This window comes from Callospermophilus lateralis, chromosome 18 (assembly GCF_048772815.1).
Source record: "Callospermophilus lateralis isolate mCalLat2 chromosome 18, mCalLat2.hap1, whole genome shotgun sequence".
Taxonomy (NCBI): Eukaryota; Metazoa; Chordata; class Mammalia; order Rodentia; family Sciuridae; genus Callospermophilus; species Callospermophilus lateralis.
Window position 1 is genome coordinate 59,923,284 of NC_135322.1, and position 23,256 is coordinate 59,946,539.

At 42.7% G+C, this 23,256-nt stretch overlaps 1 protein-coding gene across 1 annotated transcript; it reads left to right on the forward strand.

Annotated features, from left to right (window-relative positions):
* Positions 1 to 5,933: 5,933 nt before the first annotated feature.
* On the forward strand, positions 5,934 to 14,818 carry Dynlrb2 (dynein light chain roadblock-type 2). Its single transcript, XM_076839101.2, has 4 exons — positions 5,934 to 6,017; positions 8,218 to 8,293; positions 13,588 to 13,755; positions 14,588 to 14,818. Exons 1-4 carry the CDS (start codon positions 6,015 to 6,017, stop codon positions 14,629 to 14,631), a joined length of 291 nt encoding a protein of 96 aa, XP_076695216.1. The 5' UTR covers positions 5,934 to 6,014; the 3' UTR covers positions 14,632 to 14,818.
* Positions 14,819 to 23,256: the final 8,438 nt, after the last annotated feature.

The following is a 23,256-nucleotide window of genomic DNA, read 5'->3' on the forward strand; positions in this document are numbered from 1 at the left end:
GCACAGGGCTCACTTCTGAGGCTGTGGGCTGTTCTGAATAAAGGCGAGGAGATACAGGAGGGGAAAAATGGGAAATTCATCACCGACTCAGTGGTACTTTGAAATCATACTTTCTGTATGACAATATTTTCCAGAATATTCAAACAGCTTCTCCATAAATGATATACGGAATTTACAGCTGCATTTAGTTTGGGAAGGATGAGGCAAATATACTTACTCCATTTTACCCAGAACCAGAATCTAGGATCCATTTTTTAATCAATAGAGTGAACCAGAGTTCAATTGACTTCCAGTTAGCAGTTCAAAGATGAATTTCTGAAATAAACTCAATTTCACTATGCCATATTACTTTTTATATAGCACTTTACATTTGCATATAAAGTACTCCAATTTTTATTTTGGATTTTTTGTATTTATGTTCCTAAATTTTTTTTTCCTTTCTTGTAATATTCCTATCAAGTTAATCAAAATTATTCTGGCCCCATTAAACGAGATGATGTGTTCCTTCTCATTCTATTATACGTATAATTTATTTAAAACTGTGATTATTTGAAAATATTTGTATAAAAACACCTAGAGATTAAAATTAGAATAATTGAGTGTAGTCATTTTGCCATGAAGAGAATATATAACAATATAAATAAAATACAGAATGAACAAGTGTATTTAGCATGTTTGCCAGATATAAAGTCTATATCTGATTTGATCTATATACCACAAATAGAAAATAAAGTTTTGAAACAAATATGAAATACATTTAAATAAATATAACGAAAGATGTGCAATTTATTTATGCAAAAACTATACTTTATTGAAAGAAAAACTTTAAAGATGGAGAGATATACAATGTTCATTGATTATTATAAATATTTCAATTCTTGCTAGTTGGTCTACATGCTAAGCTTCAATCAAAATACCAGCTATATTTTTGTGAAAACTAGCAATCTTATTCAAAAGCTATATGGAAATGTAAAGAAAAGCCATGCAATCAAGAACAACAAGAAGAAATATATTGCCAAATACTAAGACTCTATAATACTATATCAAATTAGGGCAAGGGTTATTTGTCCACAAACCTATAGACTATAACAGAAACTCCTGAAAGAGAAACACACCTATAGGAACACTGTGTGCATAATAGAGTTGACACTTCAGAACTGTGGAAGAAATAAGGTTTTTTAGTACTCAGCTGTCTGAATTCACTTTGTTTTGCTATAAAAGAATACCAGAGATTGGGCAGTTTATAAAGAAACTATCTTTTAAAGGTCTAGAGAGTGGGAGATCCAATATTAAGGTGCTAGGATCTGGCAAGGGCCTTACAGATGTATCATTTCATGGTGAAATGTGGAAGGGCAAGAGAGTACACACATGTGGGAGAGAAAAGCAAGAAATGGCTTACCTGGCTTTTACAATAAATCTGCTCTCAGGATACTGAGTGCATTCCCACAACAACACCTATCCCTGCATGTGACAGAACTCTCATGGCCTAATCCCCTCTGAAAGGGCCTACTTCCCAACACTGCCGCATGTATTTCTAATATGTGAACTTTGGGGAACACATTCAAATCGTAGCAATGGAACTGCATCAATCTGATAGTCACGAGAAAATAAATGATGTGTCTTCATCACCTTGGGGTAAGGAAGGGATTCCTAAACCAGACACCAAAGTTCTAACCTCATAAAATAATACTGATTACTAGAGTACATAAGAATTAAGAAATTCTGTTCTTTAAGTGACCAGAGAATAAAATGCAATCCACAGAGAACAGCTATATGTGCAATATAGATATAAATGTAGATAAAGATATACGTGTTTGTATATTCACAGATATATGGATATAATCAGTAAAGAGCTTATATTCAGGGTGCATGAACACTCAAACACTCAAAAGCAATCAAAATATAGCCAATTAGTATGTGAAAAATATTCTCAATTTCATCAATAATCAGGATACAAATTAAAGTCACAAGATATGACTATACATACACCAAAACAGTTAAAATCAAAAGCCATGACAATATTAACTATGGATAAGGGTGTAGACCAAAAGTAACTCTCTTGTGCTACTACTGGTAGGTACATTGGTATAGGGGCACAACCACTTTGGAAAAGTATGGCCTTCCCAGAGAATAGATCTTACATTGTGACCCAGCAATTTCACTCCTACTTCTATACCCAAAGTGATTCCCATGTGCACTAAATAACATGTGAATGAATGCTTGTGGCACTGCTAGAAACAACCAAAATATGTGTCAACAGTAAAAGTATAAATAAGGGGTAGATAAGGGGGTGGTGGTTCCTTACAACTGAGTGCAGTGCAGAAACAACCGTGAAGACACTCCAACTACCTATGACACAGGCACCTGCCACAAACAGGAGGTCGAACAGAGTGCGCTCAAAACAAGATTGCCTGCTGGGTAATTCCACGGATGTAATTTCAAAGGAGGCAAAAACTAAATTACACTGCTGGAAGTCAGGGCAGGAGCAATAGCTGGGAGTGGCGCCATGAAAGCTTCTGGAAATGGGACAGTGTTTTCCTTCTTTGGACCCGGTCAGGGGCTACACAGGAGTTCATGATGAGGTTCCTCGCCCACTCTACATGTTTTATGTGCTGTACTTCTTTAGTTATACTTGCCAAAGTAATTTTTAACTAAATAGATCAGAGATCTTTAAAACAGCTTGCAGACCTTGGAGATCCTGGAGAAAAGAGGGGGCATATAAAGTGCAGTGGGATTTACTGCCCCTGCAGCCCTTCCCTCTTCCTACTTTGGACATTATTTATAGACAGGGAATATATAGTTTGCCTCCAACCTGAGGAGCTGAGCACATCAACTGAGTGCAATGCACTGAGAAGGAAAATGTCCGAGAAGGGAGCTTAAAGTTTAAAAGGGGGAGTTAAAAAAAAAAAAAATCGGATTTGAAGAAAAGTTCTAACTGAATAATGGGTTATCTAAGGGGGAAAAGGGAAAAATGTTCTTTGGTGAGAAAGTCCAAATGAATTCTGAAGACTTTCCCTAGGGAGGACATGAAGGAAGAAGGAGGCTGAGGAGAAGAGTTAAGAAGGAAAAGAGGAAAAAATCGGGGAGGTAAAGGATGGTGAGATGGAGTGACGAGGAGGGAGAAGAAGCGACTGGAGGAAAGAAGGAAAAACTGACCAGAGGAAAGAAAAAACAAAAGAAACATGGTCAGATGATCCATCTTGTGCTTCTGGTAGGAGTCAAGCATCTCACCCACACTGCATCATTCAAGCCTCACATCAGCCCTCAGGGAGCTGTCATCGATCTTATTTTACAAATGAGGATGCTCTGAGGGTTTCTTTTGTTCAAGGAAGCATGCCTAGAAACACCCAGCTGCATGCAACTCCAAACCCTAGGCCTAGGAAACCACTGGCCTCCAACAGGGAGGATTCCTTCAGTAGGAAGTAAATACTGATGTTACACTTGGATCCTGAAAAGGATTAGCCCCAAAGGTGCCTCTGTCCTCAGAAGCAGGAAATGGATGATCTTCTGAAACCCTAAATCTCTACTTCTATAATTTTGACATTGGGCCGTTTATGTGGAATATTCAATGATAAAACTGACATTGTGTAGTTCTGCCTTAGTATTAAGGGGCAGTTTAGATCAATCTGGTGTCTGCTTCCTGGGGAAAACAACAGAGTATTAGAAGTTACGTTTAAGTTGAAAGAAATGGGCACAAGATGTAGTATGGACCAATTTGTAATACTCGCCAACTGGCAGGAATATCAAAAACAGGCTGGTACAGAAAATTCCAAGGAAAAACTCAAATCCATGATGTTACCTGATTTCTTTGGGCTAACCAGAGAACAGCAGCAAATTATAAAAATTCAAGAGAGAATCCATCCCCATCCAGAAGAAAATCATCTCATTTGAACAAAATTATATGTGAGGAATAATGTTTTGCATATACCACAACTTTGGAGGTTATGTCAGAGTACTTACAAAAAGTATTATTATTATTTTCCCTGAAGTTCCAAGTTATTTAGCACTTGAGTCAAAAGACAGGGTGAGGGATAGAAGGAGAGATGTGTACAGGGAGAACCCACACATACTGAGAATAGGGTACAAAGCACGTCAGGTACTGCAGAGGTGCTTGATACAACACAGCTCTGGATATCCATTATAGTCCCCCCAATAAAAGGCATAAAAATTAAAGCAAGCTACCTCCTAGGAATAATTAGAAGTGAAAATCGATATGGAGAAAATGGTTCATATTTTCCTCATTGATTTCCTGTGCAGAGTGTCAAACTTAACTGTTGGTTGGAAGTCAGTTTGGCTAAATCTTATTTCTTTTTCAGTAGTGGGGTTCTCCTGGGTGCCTTTCGGGCGGGAGTCTTTCCTTACTCTAATGGCAGCTATGAGCTACTGAATGCGATTGACACCCTGACTCCAGAAACCAGGGAATTAATACTCCACACATTGCAGTCAGTGCCTTTATTAAAGCTGACTGAACTAACAGATAGGGTGCACTGCCACCGACTTGTATAGTAAAAGCCAGTGGCTGTGTTGATTCCAGAGGGAACCTCCTGGATCAGAAACACCCAAAGAGCCCAAGAATCAGTCTTTATACAATTCAGTCGGTATTAAAGACCTATGTTTTTATCATTGAAAAATGGTAGATACAATCTATCATTTAAGAGGTAAATCTGTACATCCCCACACCTGACTCAAACTCCTCCCCTACAACTCAAACTGTCCTTTCCAAATTATCTGTTGGAGTCCCGGTGTTGAATGCCAAGTGAGATTAGCTTTCGATTGTGAATCAGCTTGTTGAGATATATAAAATTGCTTGAAGAGAAAAAAAAGAGGAGAGAATTAGTGACAAGAATCTCCCTGGGGCCAAAGAAGAACTAGAGTTTCTCAGGGCTTCTGTATCTAAATATCAAAGAATAACAGGGTTAAAATGGTCACCTAGTCCACCAAGTTCCGTGCCACTGCAGAGCACCCCTACCTACCAAGAGCCCATTCAGATTCTAGCTGACATTCCTAGCAATAAGCATGCCTGTTCAAAACTGAATCAGCCCATAAGAAGTCATCCTGGCATGGTCCCAATGGAGATGGAGATGCATTCCGACTTCCAACCTGTATTTAGTAATCAATGCGTGTCCTCTTCAAACCCCAAGAATTCACAACGTGACTGCAGCCGTGCATTTCACGTAATAATTTCTCTCCTCCCCATAGGCTACAAGGATATTAGCAATGTCCTTCAAAAGGTCAAGTGACTTCTGACCATTCCTAATTGATCTTCAAGCGATTTCCGTCAGTTAAACACCCAGTGGAATCCTCTTCTGCAGCGGCAACACGCAGAGCCTCTAGCGCTACCCCCGGCGTTTTGTGCTCACTCAGCACCTGGGGGTGTGGCCAAAAGGAGGGTCCTAACCGAGGAGAGAAACCCTGGTGGTGACAACTCACTTGGGCAGTGTGGGGCGACAGCCGGGGGTGGGGGCCTATAAACTAACACACGCGCGACCTTCACGTCGCGGGCTTCAATATTAAACCAAGGACGCGTGGCGGGGGGCTGTCGCCGAGCATCTAACGCAGCCCAAAGCCCCGCTCACCGGCCCGGGCACGCGCCGCACGTGGCGACGGCCGCGGTCTCCCGGCGAGGAAGTCCCGGGCGGAGGACAGACGGGCGCGCGGGCGGCCAACTCGTCCCTGCGAGGACGCGCGGCACTTACGTTAACGCGCGCCTTAGGGGAGCGGGAGCGCACGCACGCCTGCGGGAGCCCGGCCGCAGTCCGCCACCCGACTGCGCGGGCGAAACGCAGGTGAGCGCCCGTCGCCCGCCGCCCGCCTGCCTTCGCCTACGGCGGCCCGGAGGGCCCCGCTCCCGCTGTCGGGGCGGAAGAGCCTGCTGCCCGGCCGCGCACGCGCCGGCGCGGCTCTGGGCTTCCGGGAGATTGCTTCCGCCTTCGTCGCTTAGCAACGGCTGGAAGCGTTGTTGACATCCGCGGAGGCGGCGGTGGCTGACTGAGCGCGGAGTCTCCGCCGCTGCAATGGTAAATCCCGCGTCCCCGCCGCCCCCACGGCGCCCCGGCAGGGACTTCGCGGCCCGGCTCCCGGGGCGCGGCCACGCTGGGGCTCCGGAGACTTCGTGCAGGGGCGCAGGGAGACCGCCGAGGGGGAGGTGTGGAGATGAGGGGACGCTGTCTTGGGGGTTAAAGTCTGGAGGTGGCACGTAGACAGGAGAGAGAGGCTGAGGAGGTGGGAAAGGCCGAGGGGGATGAGAAAAGCGGGAGCCAGTAAAGTTCGCAAGGGCGGAGGCGAGATGCAGAGGAGAAATGAGATGCTGCGAGGAAAGGGAGGGTGGGATGGGAAGAGCAAGCACACGGAGAGGAGGGGGAGACTGGGAGGGAGAGATAGCTCCTCCCCTCCCCAGCCAAAAGAGAGAACAGGAATGTAGGGACCGGGAAAGAAAATGGACTTAAAAGAGGAGTGAAAATGGGGTGGCAGTGGGGACCCAGAAGTTGTACCAGCAGGACTCAGAAAGCAGAAGACAAACACTGGGAGGAGAGGAAAGGCCGGGAAGAGCAGAGAGTTTGAGAGTGAAGTAAAGGAGAAGAGGGAAACAGGAGACTGGTTGTCAGTAGTGTGGACATTGTCTTAAAGGTCAGAAATGTAATAAGTTATTGAGCCTTATACAGTTATTAGGCTTTAGTGCAGTTTCCCAAAGTGAAATGCAAACATCCATTGCAACTTATGATGGTCCAGAAATACCAGATAACAGAGTGAGTCATACTGTGAGACACACATGTGTGTGTCTTTAGAATGTACACAGGACCAAGTTTCTGGCACTATCGGGTCCTTAAGACTACTATCATTGGTAATTTCCATTTTTCATCTTAAGAGCAGATCACTAGCTCAGAACTTCCATTGCAATGGAACATAATAATGTGCCCCTTTTCCATTTTTTGTACAGTTATTCTTTTATGACAAATGATAACCAGTTTCCATTCATGGTATTGATGAATAGTTTCCTCTTAAAATGCATTTACTTCAGTTTTTGGCAATGAGATAAAGAACAGGATTGGTAAGTAATAGATAGCATTCATAACGTCAGAAATCATGAATTTAGTGCGATAATGCCTGAAATGTAAAAAACACCTGGAATGTGGTGGAAAAGGGAACATATCAAGACCCACTAAAGTGGAAAAGGAAACCACCTTTTGACTAAAGTAACAAAATGTTCACCTGTATGGTCTTGGCGGGAAAAAGAGTATAATAAATCCTCATCAAGAAACTGTGAAGAATGCTGTTTGATTCCAGAATATCCAGTGATTGCTCAGAAAAAAATGGTAGATACAATCTACCATGTGCAGGTTTGGAGAAGATTATTCTTGAATTTTGTATTTCTAGAGAGGAAGAAAAAATATAATAGGATTGGTGCATAAAATATATTCAAACAGGACTGAGGCTGTAGCTCAGTGGCAGAGTGCTTGCCTAGCATGTGTGAGGCACTGGGTTTGATCCTTAGCACCATATACAAATAAAATAAAGGAACTCTGTCCACCTACAACTTCAAGAAAATTAAATATATTTTTCAAATAGATGAGTTTAATATTCATTCATGAGGTTTGGATGTAATTGTGCATTACATTGAACATTACAAGCTAAACATTCAGCTTGTATCAAGACTCAAGATCTAATTATCAAGAAAATCCTGAAACATGTTGTTTTTAAAGAACACCCTTCTGTAAATGTGATCATTTGAATGAACCCCCCCCAATAGGTAGCATTAATGAAGATAATATTTCCCATTAAAGGCTTTTTTTAAACAGAGGGAGGACATGATGTAGTTCTATAAATATTTAAAGGACTATAGAATAGAAAAGCAATTTTTGTGACTACAGAAAGATCGGCAAGTGAAATATGATCTAGGGAAGATTTCTTTGCAATGTAAAATATTCTTCTGTATCATATGGGGACAAATAAAATGAGTTCTTGTGAGGCAGTAAGCTCTCTGTCTCTGGAGGGGTTCAAGCCCATGAACTTTTCAGGGCTGTAGGCAGGAAGAGGGGATCTTCTAGAGGCTTGTGTGGGGGACTTTACAACTTTCAAGCCGACTTTTAAAAATCTGAGATGACAGCATCTAGTACAGAGATGGTGGAAAGGGTATCCTTGCACACATCATTCTCCTTAGGACTGGTGTCAGTCAACCCAAAGACCCTTTTGATTGATTGACTCCCTAATCTCTTCCAGGCAGAGGTGGAAGAAACTCTAAAGAGGATCCAGAGCCATAAAGGGGTTATTGGAACAATGGTTGTAAATGCAGAAGGTAAATATGTCACAGGCTGCCTTCTTGACACAAAGGAGCCCAAGCAGGAACCTCTTTTTCTTTGCAAAATTTATGGCAAACATCTTTGAATTAGATATTAAAAGCATATTTTGTATATTTTAGCTAAAGCAGTTACTTACCAAGCATCTATTGAGTATATATTAGATGCCAAGCACTCTGCTAAGAGCTAGGGCTATAAATATGAACACGACATCTAAAAATACCTGTATATTCCTAAGAAACTCTGTAGATTGTCTGCTTTTTAAAGCTTTAGTAATTTTCTTTCATCAGTTCTGAGTGCCAGTAAACCTATCATGTTGAGGTCAGGGAGAATATCACAACCGGCAGGTTGCTTTTGTTTTAACATTATGAAGAGTTCAGAGTTTCAGTCTTTATTTTAAATGAAATCATTTCTTTACCATATTTTGTTTTAAAAAAAAACTTTGAGAATTCATTTTAATATCATTTATCGAGTAGTCTCTGTGGATATGGTATAAGAAGAGCCAGTGCATTTCCAACTAGGAAATCTGGAGACTGGACAGGAACTTGCTCTCACTGCATAATCCTCATTAAGACTCGGCACAGCGTTTCCCCTGCCACACTGCTCCACGCCCAGCTGTGGTGGCGACCTCTTACAGGCTCCTGATGGTTTCATTGCTAATTCAGGCATTTATAAGGGGAAGAGGTGCCAGAAATTCCAGAGCATGAGTTGAAATAGGAGTGGCTACTTAACATAATTCATGGTGCAACCATACAATTGGCATATAACCAGGTCAGGGCCTGGTAGAATCTATCAATAAATATTCATTGTGCAACCTCCAACTGAAAGTCTGCTTAAACTCCTTACCGTTAAGAATGGAAAATAACCTACTTTCATGGTGGTTGTGACAATTAAATGAGATAATAATTGCCAAGTCCCCAGAACAATAGCCAATACTTAATACAATTGTAATAGAGTAATTCTGAGAATGTGCGAATTTAATTTTTACAAAAATATTGTTTTACAAAATAAAAAATTACACAGTGCTAAATACATGTAATAAATATGACTACAATAAATTCACTCAGCCTGAGAACCAGAGGGGAGAGAGGATCTAGGATCATTTCTACAGAGAAGTCAAGAAGTGTGTTACATATTTCTAGCAAGTGGTTCAGCCCTATTTCCTAGACCTGACTAAACTGCTTATTTCCAAGTATTTGCGACTGCTGTGTCACACCCCCTGAAGGTGCCATCTGCATGATTTCATAGAGGTGCTGCTGTGTCACACACCCATGTCTTCAAACAACAGAAATTTATTATCTCTCAGTCTGGAAGTGAGAAGTTGAAACCAAAATATCACGGGGTTGTGCTGTCTTTGGAAAATCCAGAGGAGGAGCCTTTCTTGCCAATGCTCAGTGTTCCCCAGGCTGACAGACATCATTCAAGTCTGCCTCCCTGCCACGTGGCCTTCTCCTCTGTCTCTGCTTACACTCAGGGAGCCCAACTATATTGAATTAGGGCCCACCAAAATCCCAGGTGGCTTCATTTTAACTCATTACATCTGCAAAGACCCTATTTCTAAATAAGGTCCTCTTCTGAAATTTAGGTTGGACTTGAACCCAGTGCATTCTTCTGTGGCACCCAGGCCAGTTCATCCAATGCGCTTTGTTGGCAGATCTTAACCTTAAAGCACATAATCCTGATGATATGCATCAGATGTCTGAAAAATATCCATACCCTGGATCTGTAATTCCTCTCTAAGGAGTGGTGAAGAAAGGTTTACTATAAGGATACTCACTGAGGCATCATATGCAACACTCACAAACAGACAAATAGCAAAGCTGTCTCAGATCAGGGGAGATTTTTAAGTAACTATGTATTAGCTGCTTAATGAACATGACTCTATTAAAAATGTTCAAGGATATTTGAGGATTTGGGGGAGTCACTCAAAGTATTAGATGAAAAAGTCAGGTAACAAAGCAGTTGCCAACTCTTTCTAATCATTTATGTAGCCAGTACACACATGCATTTAAATAAGGAAGAAACGGTAGGCATATGTTATATATAGGGGTTATCTCTGAGTAGTGGAACTTAAAAAGCAAATTTCACTTTATTTTTCTGAGGTATCTCAATCAAAACTCCTCTCATAAAAAGGCAGTAAAATAACATTTTAAATAGCCATTAACTTTTAATTAACCTCCACTAGGATGCATAAGGATTCAGGGCACTTTTCAAGATTGCTGGATACTCAGTTTTCACCTAAGAGTCAAATTAACCTTTATCCAAAATATAAACTAGGGGCTTATTTTTATGGTCAGATCATTAGTAACCACAGTATATGATGAAGATATTTATTAATAGCATACGGTGTAAGTAGTGTGACCAGAATGTAATAAAATACTCAATTTCAATAATTTCAATAGCCTATTCAATTTTAGATAAAAGTGCCATCTATTCTAATGCAGATCTGCAGCTTTCAGAAATCATGTGAAATTCATATTGAAAATACTTAACCAAGACAGTGTTTGTGTCTTGTTCTCTACTAGTGGTTTTGGTCTACTAATTATAGACAAAACATTTGAACACATTTTCAGATTGCATTTGTGGTTAGAGGTCCTATGTCTGTTCATTTCATTCTCATCATGTAGCTTGCTAAACATTAGTCCTTTGTTTCACTGTTATTGAAACATAGACTCTTCATGACAGTAGACTTATCAGTTTGTTAATGCTGAATGGTATAGGTTTTGATTAGACTAATTGTTAGCATTGGTTTCCCATTTATAAAAGCATCCATTGTTTATAATATGGAAACCCTGATCATTGCAATAGATAGTGGCGAGTATAAATGTCTCCCAGGCAGTCATACCTATCATACATTCTTATGTATATAAACATGATTGCTGTGGGCTCTTAATTTTAAATATTCTTGACATTTCTAACAATGAATCATTTGAATTTCATTAGATTTTATAAGTCACTCAGCCAATTCCTTTTATTTTGAAATACAGACTATCAACCAAAGTACAAATGTATGGTTGAAAATGACAAACTAATAAATAATGAGTACAAGCTTACTGGGATCACATAGAGTCATATTTCAAAGTAGTGTCATAAATTCACCAGTATCAAATTTTAAAATGTTCATGCTCTTTGTTCTAGAAGCTCCATTTTAGGAATTTATCCTGCACATACAAATAACTGTGAGATGACATACATTGCAGTTTTTTTTCTGAGAGTCAAAGATTGGGGCAGCCTACTGCCTGTCAGGAGGATGTGTTGTATAAGTGAACTGCAGAACATTCATTGAACTGTCACTAATATGATCACTTAGCTTTACTTGTGCTGAATCAAACAATGATACCATTTTTATACAGATCATGAACACAAACACATGCATTCTTGAGCTGGCCTAGAATACCTGTAGAGAGATGCCCAGGACACAGCAGTTACTTCTCAGAGAGGAAGTGGGTGAATTTTATCACGTGCTAAAATTACTTTTTCCTAAATTACTTTAATTACCTTGCATGGTACCAAGCAGGAGCTCAAATATTTCTCAATTGTTTTCAAGTGTCTGTAGTGTATGTGAAAAACTCCCAGGTGTTTCCATAGTGGGCACTTATTATTCAGAAAGGCTAGCTATTTTATTTATTGACTTGGGGCATGAACAGACTAACTAAATAGGCCTGAGATTTTGATTCATAATCTTGTCATCTACATTTTAAATAATTTATTCTGGTTGTATTTCTTGTTTTGACACTGAGCAATGCAGACTTCATAGGCAGTCAGTATTTAGGATGCAAAATGAAACTATTTTCAGAAAGTTCTCAAAGGTTGAGGGCTGGCTATGTTCTGTTTCCAGCTTGTTAAAGATCCATGCTTTGTGACCTTCCCTCAAGTGTAAAAGACAATCACCAACCACCTTTCAGGGGAAGAGTGGCCAACAAATAACAATTCAGAAATTAATAGTTTTATGTAACACCTAATAGGAGAATAGGAGTCCCTGTAAATACTGTCCTTATAAAGTTTAGTGCAATCTTTTCTGGAGATAGTGATTATCTTTAAAAGAGGTTGGTCCGTTTCAAAGTCAAAGTGGATGTGTCCAGCAGTTTCATGAAAACTTGATAAAATCCTAAGTTTGTAATATTCCTCCACTCTTTAAAGTGCTCATCTTGTTTAGTAGTTTCGAGCTACATTTTCTGAAGGAAAACTAAGAGCCATGTTCAACTCTTTTGTTTATTGGCCTTAATTCATCTACCTAAGGAATTTGATCACAATCCCAAATTCTCTTCCTGTGTTTTCTAAAATAAAGACACGCTTGCAAATCAAATCTTGGAAATTCCTGTTTGTCTGGCAGTTTTAAAATACTTTGAAGGTTATCTTTGATTACATACAATATTTGTAAAACACCTATTACAGTATTGTTGCATAATGGGCCTTGAACCCTGGGTGGCCCCAACTGAGCTACATTGATATGCACTGAACTGAATTATATGTACATATTTTCTAGCTAGAATTCTTTGGTAAATTAATAGATTGTGTTTTAAACCATAATAGAACAACAAAGCTAACAAGTAGCCAAATTTAGTAGTATTTAAATAAAGAATAAGTGCAAAACCAGGGAGCACACCACAAAAGTACAGTATCTTTGTCCCCATATTTTTCTAACATAAAATGTAAGGTGTTAGAATACTGTGTGAGGAATTAGTAAGAAATTGTGAGAATCCCTTTTGATCTCATACACAGTGATATCTTTTCCGTTTCTGATTTCGGGGAAGAAGCCTAACACCATGTCACAGACCAAGTTTTTCAAAGCAGACTTGCTGTAGATGGGATGCTTGGGGGAATGTATTTTATATAAAAACATGTTAACTTAGCACTGAAATAAATAATCAACAGCTTCCAAATGATTCATACACAAAAAATATTCATCACATCATTAGCTATAAAAAATATACCAAGTGACCAAACAAAAGGGGATTGTTTATATTATGATATATGCATAAAATAGTAAAGCATGCAGAGATTGAAAATAATAGTGATGATGTTGTCAACAAAGACAGCTTGTATGCTATAACTTAAATGAAGAAAAAAGCAAGTCTAGTTTGTAAATATGGTTTGACTTAACTATGCTTAAAAATCTTTGCAGAAACAAAAAAAGGCTGAAAGGAAATAAACTGAAATGGATACCGGTGAGCAATGTCAGCCGTCATTTTTTCTTTCTTCTTGCAATTATCAACATTTCCCAATATTTTTCCAATGTGCATTTTACTTTTATAATCAGAAAAAAATAACCCAAAATTAAATCTCATAATAGGCATTCCAATCCGAACCACCTTGGACAACTCGACAACAGTTCAATATGCAGGTCTTCTCCATCAGCTGACGGTGAAAGCCAAGAGCACCGTCCGTGATATCGATCCTCAGAATGACCTCACTTTTCTCAGGATCAGATCAAAGAAACATGAAATCATGGTAGCTCCAGGTAATTTGGCATTTCATTTCATATGTAAAGCTTCTTTATTCTTGACTAGTTAAAAGTCTTGTTTCAAAGAATGAGGAGTACAGGTTTTAACATACATTATGAAACATAATATTCTTTTACAAAATGGAGATGTTTGAATCTTAAGGTTTCAACTTGAAAAACATATGAAATTATCAATTTATTTGACCTTTGAGCAATTTGAATTTTGCCCACTTGGATTTATTAGTAGTAATCAAAAAAGAATTTAGCTGTAATTCCCCTTTTTGGTGAACTTAGCACTCAGACTTTCTGGAGAGTGGCAGAAAGTCCTCCATCCTGGAGACAGAGTAGGGGGTGGATCCAAGTCCCATGGGGCCGGAACCCTCTTTGTGGGTAAAGCACTGTTACCTGGTCTACCAGAAGACAGCAACCACAGCACCCTTCCTTCCTGGAAGGAACTGAGTTCACAGTGTGAATAAATAGCTGGAAGTCAGGCTCCTACATAGAGTCTAGAACACACTGCTGCATGGTACGTCGATCAAATCAGAATTGCCCATAAACTAAATAAAGCTTTTTTTACAGCTGTGTTCTCTCCCTGGCTGCACATTTATATCACTTGCAGAGCTTTTTAAAAAATTATCCATGGCTGGGACACCACCCCAGATCAATAAAATCAAAATCTCTGGAGCCAGCCTGAGGAAAAGGGTATTTTTAAATTATCCTGGTGATTCTGATATACAGCCATTAGTCTACACAGGTCCACGCGACGTATGGAAGAGAAAACCCAGACTAGCTGAAATGTTGATGAAGTATAATTTTAGGGTGAATTAATTTTGTCCATGTCTCTCCATAGATAAGGAATATCTTCTGATTGTCATTCAGAATCCATGCGAGTAGACCTTCCACTACCAAGTCTATCCTCACGACACTGAGTTGGAAACACTTCGCGACACTGAGTTGGAAACACTTCACTCTTTAGTGATTCCTAAAATTATATTCCAATCTGACTGGGTCTTTGGACATTCTTTTCTATTTTTACATCTCAACTATTCTACATGTCTTTTTAGTCCCTTTTTATTGCATTGTGAACCTGTACTTTTGCTATATAATAAATTCTGGTATCTATGTCTCTATTTTTTTATAATACAGGTTGAATAAAGATAGAAGTCAGACGCACAGTTCTCAACTGTGCTCAGCACCTCTGCTCAGCACCCCTGCTCGGCACCTCTTTCATCCCTTACAAAATTCCTGGGGCTCCTGCTTTTACCACACCAGCCTGAGGAGACCAGGAATGGGCCTTGGACAAAGCTGCATACATACAAAACAGAGTAGGTAACTCCAGAGGGCTTTGCTTATACTGGGCGTGTTAGTCACCTTTTCACCCCTGTGACCAAAATACCTGACAAGAACAATTTAGAGGAGGAAAATTTTATTTGGGGCATACAGTTTCAGAGTTTCGTTCCAGAATTGGCCGAGCCCATTGCTCTGAGCTTCAGGTGAGGCAGAACATCATGGCCAAGGACAGCTGGTCAGCTCCTGACAGCCAGGAAGAGGAGAGAGGGAGGAGCAAGGCACAAAATACATAACCCCCAGCGTACACCCCCGGGGCCCACTTCCTGCAGCCTTGCCTACCTGCCTACAGTTACCAACTGGTAATCCTTCAGATCACTAACCGCAGTGGATCACTACCCTGATCAGGTTATGGCTCTCATAATCATTCAGGAATTTTTTTTGCGGGGACACCTCATATCCAAACAAAAACACTAAGTATTTCAAACATTAAGAAAATAGCAAATACAACAGATTGTCATTTACCCCAAAGCTAGAGTAGATGTTAATATTTTATCATATTTCCTTTAGGTACTTTATTTTAAAAGTAATTTTGTATTTTGAGATCACTAAAGATTCCTGTGTGCCGGGTGTGGTAGCATGCACCTGTAATCCCAGCTGCTTGGGAAGCTGAGGCAGGAGGATGGAGGATTGAGTTCAAAGCCAGCCTCAGCAAAAGTGAGATGCTAAGCAACTCATTGAGATCATGTTTCTAAATAAAGCACAAAATAGGACTGGGGATGTGGCTCAGTGGTTGAGTGGCCTTGAGTTCAATCTCTGGTACCAAAAAAAAAAAAAAAAAAAAAAAAAGATCCATGTGTAATGACAGAGATCCTATGTACCGTTTTCCCATGGCAACATCTTACAGAACTCTAATTCAGTGTTGTAACTGGGAAGAAGACACTGATTTGGTCAAAATAGAACACATTTCCATCCCTGCCAAGATTCCTCAGTTGCTCTTTTGTAGCACCTAGCCCGTAACCTCTGGCCCCTGGCAATCCAAATATGGCCCCCATTTCTATCATGTGTTGTAATTCAATAATATTTTGGGACTGACTTTTCTCACTCAACATAATTCTCTTGAAATTTGTTCATAATATAAATGAAACTTTACAGATTCAACCTGCTTCTCTCCTTATGCCTCTGTCCTCCTTCCCTAGAGGACTCTTGTCAGGAGTCCCAATTTTGCCATGCAGGGGCTCCCATTTTCTTGTTGCTCTTCACAGCAAGCTGTGCAGGGAATGGTGCATGGTAAGTTCAGCCACACCCATGGCCCCAACTTGCAGCCCGTGAGGTGTCGTGGCCAACGACCGTGTAAGTAGAAAGGAAGGGCTGAGGCAGAGCCCGAGGTAAAGGGATGATGGGAAAAGAGACAGGTCACAGATGGAAATCACCCAAGGTTTAGAGAAAAATAGAGACTGAAGCCAAACAGCCCCGCCTGTCCAGCAGATGTCTGAGCCCTGCCGTGTAAGTGGGTGCTTCTGGGAATTCTCAGCAGGTAAACTCAACAGCGGTCAGGAACAGAGCTAGGAGTCACTAGTCCTAGAGTCCTCACATTCTGGCTCTGCCACTGTTGTGGTTTAGATTTAGGTGGCCCCCAGAAGCTCCTGTGGGAGACAACACAAGCATGTGCCCAGGGGAGGTGACGAGACTGTGAGAGCCGTGACCTGATCAGTGGACTGGGGCGCTGATGGGAATTGGCTGGGTGGTGGCTGTAGATGGCCAGGGTGTGGCTGGAGGAAACAGGTCCCGGTGGTGTGTCGGGGGTTCTTGTTTTGTCCTGGTGGCCTAGCTGGCTGCTTCCTTGTTGCCATTCTGAGCTGCTCTCCTCGGCCATGCCCCCCGCCATGATGTTCTGCTTCAGTTTGGGTCCAGAGCTGTGGAGTCAGCCGACCACAGACTAAACCTCTCCAACTGGGAGCCAAAATAAACTTTTCCTCCACTAAACTATTCTTGTTGGGTATATTGGTCACAGAGAAGAAAAGCTGACCCAAATAGCCATCCATGAGCAGTGTGAGCCTCAGCTTCACCTGTAAAAATGGGAGGCTAAAGAACACGGGAACCGGCTGAGCTGGTAGGGAGGAGGGAGAACTCAGCCAGATCTCTCCTGGGGTGGTGAGGAGCGGCCCAGACACATGTGAATGAGCTCCAGTGACAGCTCTGGGGTTTTCACACCACCAGGTCAGCATGATTATAGGCAGGATGCTGACTTCAGAGAGAAGACAACTAGTGGGAAATGCCCCCAGTTACAGCAGGAGCACAGCACCCCCTAGCTGCAGGTGACTGCACCCAGAGAGGCTGCGGGGCCGAGAGCCGAGGTACAGCACACCTCTGACTTTGAGCCATCTCCCCACACCATAGAGAAAGACTTCAAATGTACAGAAGATCAGAAAGAATAACGAACACGCATGTACACATACATTGACCAGCTGTTAGTATTTTATGACATTTGCTTCATCTAACTACATATTTTATATGTGTAAATATATATTTTATAACCACATACACACTATAAAAGTTGCAGATACCATAGTACTTTAAACACTTCAGCAGGTATTTCCCCAAAATATATCCTCTTTCATAACCACACTACTTCAATATACTTAAGAAATTTGATATAATATAATCTAATATGCAGTCGTATTCAAATTTCCTTAGTGGTTCCAACCATGTCTTTTATAAAGTTTTTTAAAATCCAGGAACCTATCAAGGGACACACTTTACACCTGGTTTTCGTGTCTCTTTAAGATTTTTAGCTGTTTTTAGAAGCCCTTATTCTCCACTTCCCTATCTCTAGACACTATCAAATTTGTATTTGCTCTCCTTAGAGTCCCCAGGGCCACCTGCCCCGCAGGCCCCTTGAGCCCCTGCTGCTTGGGCCCAGGCACAGCTTGTACCCACAGCAGTTGGCCTGAACTCATCACAGATGGGGGCTTCCACACCATTCGGCCTCTTCTTCAGCCCAGCAAAGTCCGGGTACCTTAACCCAGTGCTCATTCTTCCCGGACAACTGCAGCACCTTGGCAGTCCCAACAGAAACAAGAGCTTGTCAGAATCCCCAAAGCAAGGACATGCTCGAATGAGGGGAAGTCCCTTCTATTCAGGGCTGGAGAGAACCATAGAAATCATCTATCCAACTCCCCCGTTTTACAGGTGAGGATCTTGCCTGTTATCTTAGGTAAACTTAAGGTGTGTGTGTTTGCACTGGTCTAGTCACGCCTATGGAATTGGCACTAAGGGCCTTATTAGAGGGCTCTGGGGGACCCCTCCCCAACCTCCAAAACTTGTTTTAAGGGGGTATAGAATTATTCATTGTTTTAAAGTGCACCAAAGGTTAATATTGGATTTGAATACCCAAATCTGTCATCGCCCCCGAGATCCCCAGCCCACCCAGAGCTCATTAACAGATGCATGGCTGAGTGGGAAAGCCACTTCCTTCCTCCTGGCCCAGCCAGGAATTTCAAGCCCCATTTGAGATGGAGCAGTGTGAAATCTCTGGCAGGTGCAGATGGCACTGCTCTGAGTGCCAGGGCTCCACGTGGGCTCTTCTGGGAAGAAAGACCCCCTACATCATCATCAGGCAGGGACCTCACAGGAGTCCTGCATGCACCTTTGCACCAGAGGAAACTGTGACCCTTTGTCAGGGCAGAGGCTGTAGCAGCAAAAGGCAGGATTGCCGGAGCCAGCTACGGCAGAGGAAGATGTGGTCTCCGGGAATGTGCACCACTCCCCTCCACCTCCTGTTACCAGACTTTCCCTTTCCTTCTTGGACTCACAACAGCATAACTAATTGTCTATATTTTAAGAGGCCTGGACCTATACACTAAGGAGCTACACTCATCCTAAACCGTTGGTAGAGCTTTGGTTTCCTGTGAGAAGTGCAAGCCTGGGCCCAGGCGGTGGCCCTTCTTAGCCCAGCCAGCTATAAATTTTACCTGAACAATAGGAGAGCTATTTGCAGAGTCTCTGGAGGAGCATATCCCCACCATAAATATTAATGATAATGAGCCTGGAAAGGCCAGTTTAATAAAGTAGCTGAAAATGCATTTACACATCATTAGCATTATGAGCACCCGTCTTCCTCTCTCAACAGCGGGCCCCTCCCCTTAGAAGCAGAGACCCACCTAGAGCCCTAGGACGAGATCACCTATCCTCTTCCAAAAATGAAATCACCATAGACCGAGCCTTGGGGGTTTTTTTCTACCTTCTTGGCTTTTGAAAAAATCACAATCCTCAACATGTATTGACATGGGGCAAAATATGCTTCCTCTTCTGACATTAGAAAATTTCAGATGTCCCTGAAATGAAAACTTCAGCGTGTATAGGTGAACGGGTCACATCAATTCAACCAACATTTGATCATATATTCCTCTTTTTTAAGCAAGAAAAAGTGGACTGTGTTTGGAGCCATAACACATTTGGTGGTAAAATCTCCAACAAGGGTATTTACAAAAAATAGATCAGTCTCTCAACTCCTGAGAACCACGTGGCTACAGCACTCCCTTAAGCCAGAGTCACCTCTAACAATGGAAACCCAGACTTTCCCAGGGCAGATTGGAAGATATAAGGTTAGCGACACCTGGCTGGCATAATTCATATGCAAAATTGGACCCAGAGTTGGCCACACAGACAGTCATTCCTTGAACCCAGAGAAGAGAGGCCTGAGCCTTTGTTCTTTTTCCTGGCTTCTCACCCCAGGAAACACCCAGTCCTTAGTCCCCTTAGGCACATGACTTCACGGGCCCCCTCCACAGATGTCATCAGCCCTGCCTAAAGAAGTCATTTGAAAATTCTCTTTTTTTGATCAGCTTTGCAACAGGAGACACACAGTGTTCAGTTGAAAGATCATGACATCAATGGCCCGAGTCTACTACTTATTAGGAGAGGAGGCAAGGACCTCAATTTACTTTCTTGCATAACAATCTTCAGAATGTCTACCCACAATGACCTCTACACTACGGTGCAGCATCGATGCCTTATTAATAATAATAGCAATAGCAGCAAAATACCAGACTTACAATATGCAAATGCAAGTCATCTGTTACATTGCAGTGTGGACTCTTCTTCTATCCAACCACATGCTCTAATAGATTTACAGAGTTGTAGTCCTGTGAGAGACACAATTTTGTATTCTTCCCTTATAATTAATAAACATTTCCACATTTCTGCCTAGGATTCCTGTTGATCTTTTTTCTTACTCTCTGAACACAGCACATCCAATTGGTCACAGGTGAAGATCTTGCCCGATGAGGCCATTGAGAGATGTGTGCTTGATGTTTAATTTTCTTAGGAGAGTTAGGAAAAAAGCTTCTCTTGGGACTGGGCCTGAGTCCCAAAACAGGTGTTGGGGTGGCAGTGTTTCCCACGGGTGAGTAGCAGAGGGAGCCAGTTCTCAGAGGGAGGAATGCAGCCTCCGCGAGCAAGAGGCAAAGCGCCCTCCCCAGGGCTTCCCTGCACTTTCCTAGGTCCTCAGCTGCATTTGGACCACCGGGTTCTCTGAGGTGGCCCTGACATCCTATACGAAGTCCCCCTATTGTGTATACCACCAGAGTTGGTTTCTGTTGCCTGAAACCTAAAGGACCTTAACTAACACTTTTGGGCTGTATTTGGGTCACCTCCGGCTGCTTTAGGCAGCCACAGCCAAGAAGCAGAGCCAGCCCAGTGGCTGCCTGGGAAGTGTGTATTAATCAGAGCCCCTGAACAGATGGGGCTGGTCACCCACTCCCTGCTCCCAAACACACCCTGTGACTTTGGCTAGACAGGAGGCAGGACACTAATGGACCCTTCATGAGGCAGATCACACGGACAGGGAGGCACCGAGGTGTGGCTCTCACTGGGGAGCCCAGCCTTCAGCTTCTCTCCACCCGATGAGTGGCCCCCGCCTCTGTCATTGGCTAGAAAGAGAACTAGCCACCTGGACTCTGGGCGGTGCATTCCCAACAGGAGACCTGGAGTGGCCAGGGCATCTGGGGTACTGGAGAGCCATATGGGGGACCAAAGGGTGAAGCACAGGGCAGACTCACTGACTTCCTACCACCACCTTGTCCCACAAGGCAGTACGGTACAGAGGAAAGGACAGGAAAAAAGACAGCTCCTTCTTGATCAGACAGCTCCATCTTGTTTCCCATCCCTTATTGATAATAGGAGGAGGAGGAGGAGGAGGAAGGGAAAGGGGTGGGAGGGGGGAAGAAGAGATAGCAGCTTAAGTTGGCTTGTCATTTGCTGTGTGCTAGGCACATTGGTCTCTCATAGTGGTCTCATTTCACAGATGAGAACAGCAAGGCTTCTAGAAGTTTCACAGGTCACTCAAGGTCAGTGAAGTCTTTCTGTATCAAAGAAAGCATCCGAACCCCAACACTTGAATCTAGCACATGAATCTTAGCCACCCCTTACTTTGCTTTCACCAGACACATGGAAAGGAAATCCACATCTCTGAGCCTCAGAACTTTGCCTATAAAGAATAGTCATAATTTCCACAGGGAAGGTCACTGGGAGACCAGACGGAATTCTACAAACCCTCTGACGGTCACCGATGTCCAATAACTGGCAGTTGCTATTGTCACCATCACCAGCATCACTACAACCTACAGAACCAGCCAGTGGTGGGACATGACCTGAGTGGCAGGCACATGATCATAAGATCAGCGTCCCATTTTGAGATCTGACAATGTCCCCTGAGGTTCGTCCAGCAGGACAATTACTACAATCCTTTCATCAAAGCTCCTCGATCAATGACCCCTCTGGTCAACAGGATGTCAGGACCACATGCCATTCATGGAATGTCACCAAGTCCTGTGCGTTCTCCTAGGATCAAGCTCCCCATCAAGAGTCCATCTCCAGGTTTCTGGGCTCCCCGAGCCCAGACTTCATCATCCCCCATGGTCTCTACACAGGAAACTAGCTTGTGTTGTGCTTCCTCCCCTTCCCCATCGGCACACCTGTGACCAGTCTGAAGCATTCCTTCCTCCCCTGTCACCTGCTTTCCCATGTCACCTGCTTTTCTATTTGGTCTGGATTGACTGGTCAACCCAACCCATCGGACTGATTTTCTGGCCGGCGTTCTTGGGCTGCCTTGACTCAATAGTCTGATCAGGAGAAGCTGAGTGCCTGGTGCATTTGGCAGTGCCACTCTTACCACCAGTGCCTGGCCAAGAATCCAGCACAGGGTGTGCTAAGTGTCCCAGGGGTGAACTCTTACCATCTCTATCCCTATTCAGGTCTTCTTTTAGAAAACTGTTCCCCAGATCATGAGATCAGTTGCAAAGGGCCCCAGCAAGTTAATGAGCACCGTTCAAACAGGTAGTTAGCTCACTCACTTGAGAACCCTCTAGGTGAGATTCTGGACTATTAACAGCTTTCAAACTCAAAGTTCTCAGTTGAGACTGCAAAATGAATGAAAGCAGGTCATTGGCCCTCATTAATCTGTTTCTGCACAACTTGCGCATCCTGGAGAGCTCCAAGGAGCTGCCTGGGACCTGCCCGTCAACACAGGAGCAGAGGCCCAGCTCCTCAGAAGAGGCTCAGGCTCTCCCAGCTGCACCCTTGTGGAGCATGAATGGGAGTCCTGTACAGGCAAATCCCAACCTCTGGGGAATGGGCCAGTGCCAGCGAAAGATCGCAATGCTCAAATTGTGCCATCAGCCAGATCCTTTATTCAACATGAACTTTAAGCTCTTGGCCAACGCTGAACTTTTTGGTTGGGTATTTGATCCTATCTCAGGGGGAGCAGGGGAAAAGTAAATATCTGGTGTCTCCAGGAGGAAAGAAAATAAAGTACAACATTGTCAGTGGGGGCCCGGGGATGGGACAGGGGTGTTATCTGCACATGAGTGCCTGCGCCTGCCACACCCGGGAATTTCCAGGAGAGACAAACAGAAATTATCAGCCATTTATGAACTCTCAAATTAATAAAAAAAATACTGGCTTCATCTGCAAAGGAGTCAAAGGAAAGAAGGTGTGCTGCTTACTCAGGGAAACGTGAACCCAGGTGGCGCCACATTCTGCAACGTTTGACCAGACATGACTATTTATGCCAGGCACACTCTGGGCCCAAGAGCAGAGATGGGAGCTCGCTGTTGGTGCAACACTGTGAGTAGGCGTGCAAACTTTCCATACAGGAAGATAATGGCAAAAGAAGTGTGTGGGAGGAACAAATGCGGATGCAGGTGAAGGGCAGGTGTTGAAGGAAGGCTT

Bases quoted from the DNA above. Each gene is read 5' to 3' on its own strand.
- Dynlrb2 (XM_076839101.2), top strand. The intron at 8,294-13,587 runs GTAAATATGTCA...ATCTCATAATAG, and splicing joins AATGGTTGTAAATGCAGAAG to GCATTCCAATCCGAACCACC. The intron at 13,756-14,587 runs GTAATTTGGCAT...GTCTCTCCATAG, and splicing joins TGAAATCATGGTAGCTCCAG to ATAAGGAATATCTTCTGATT.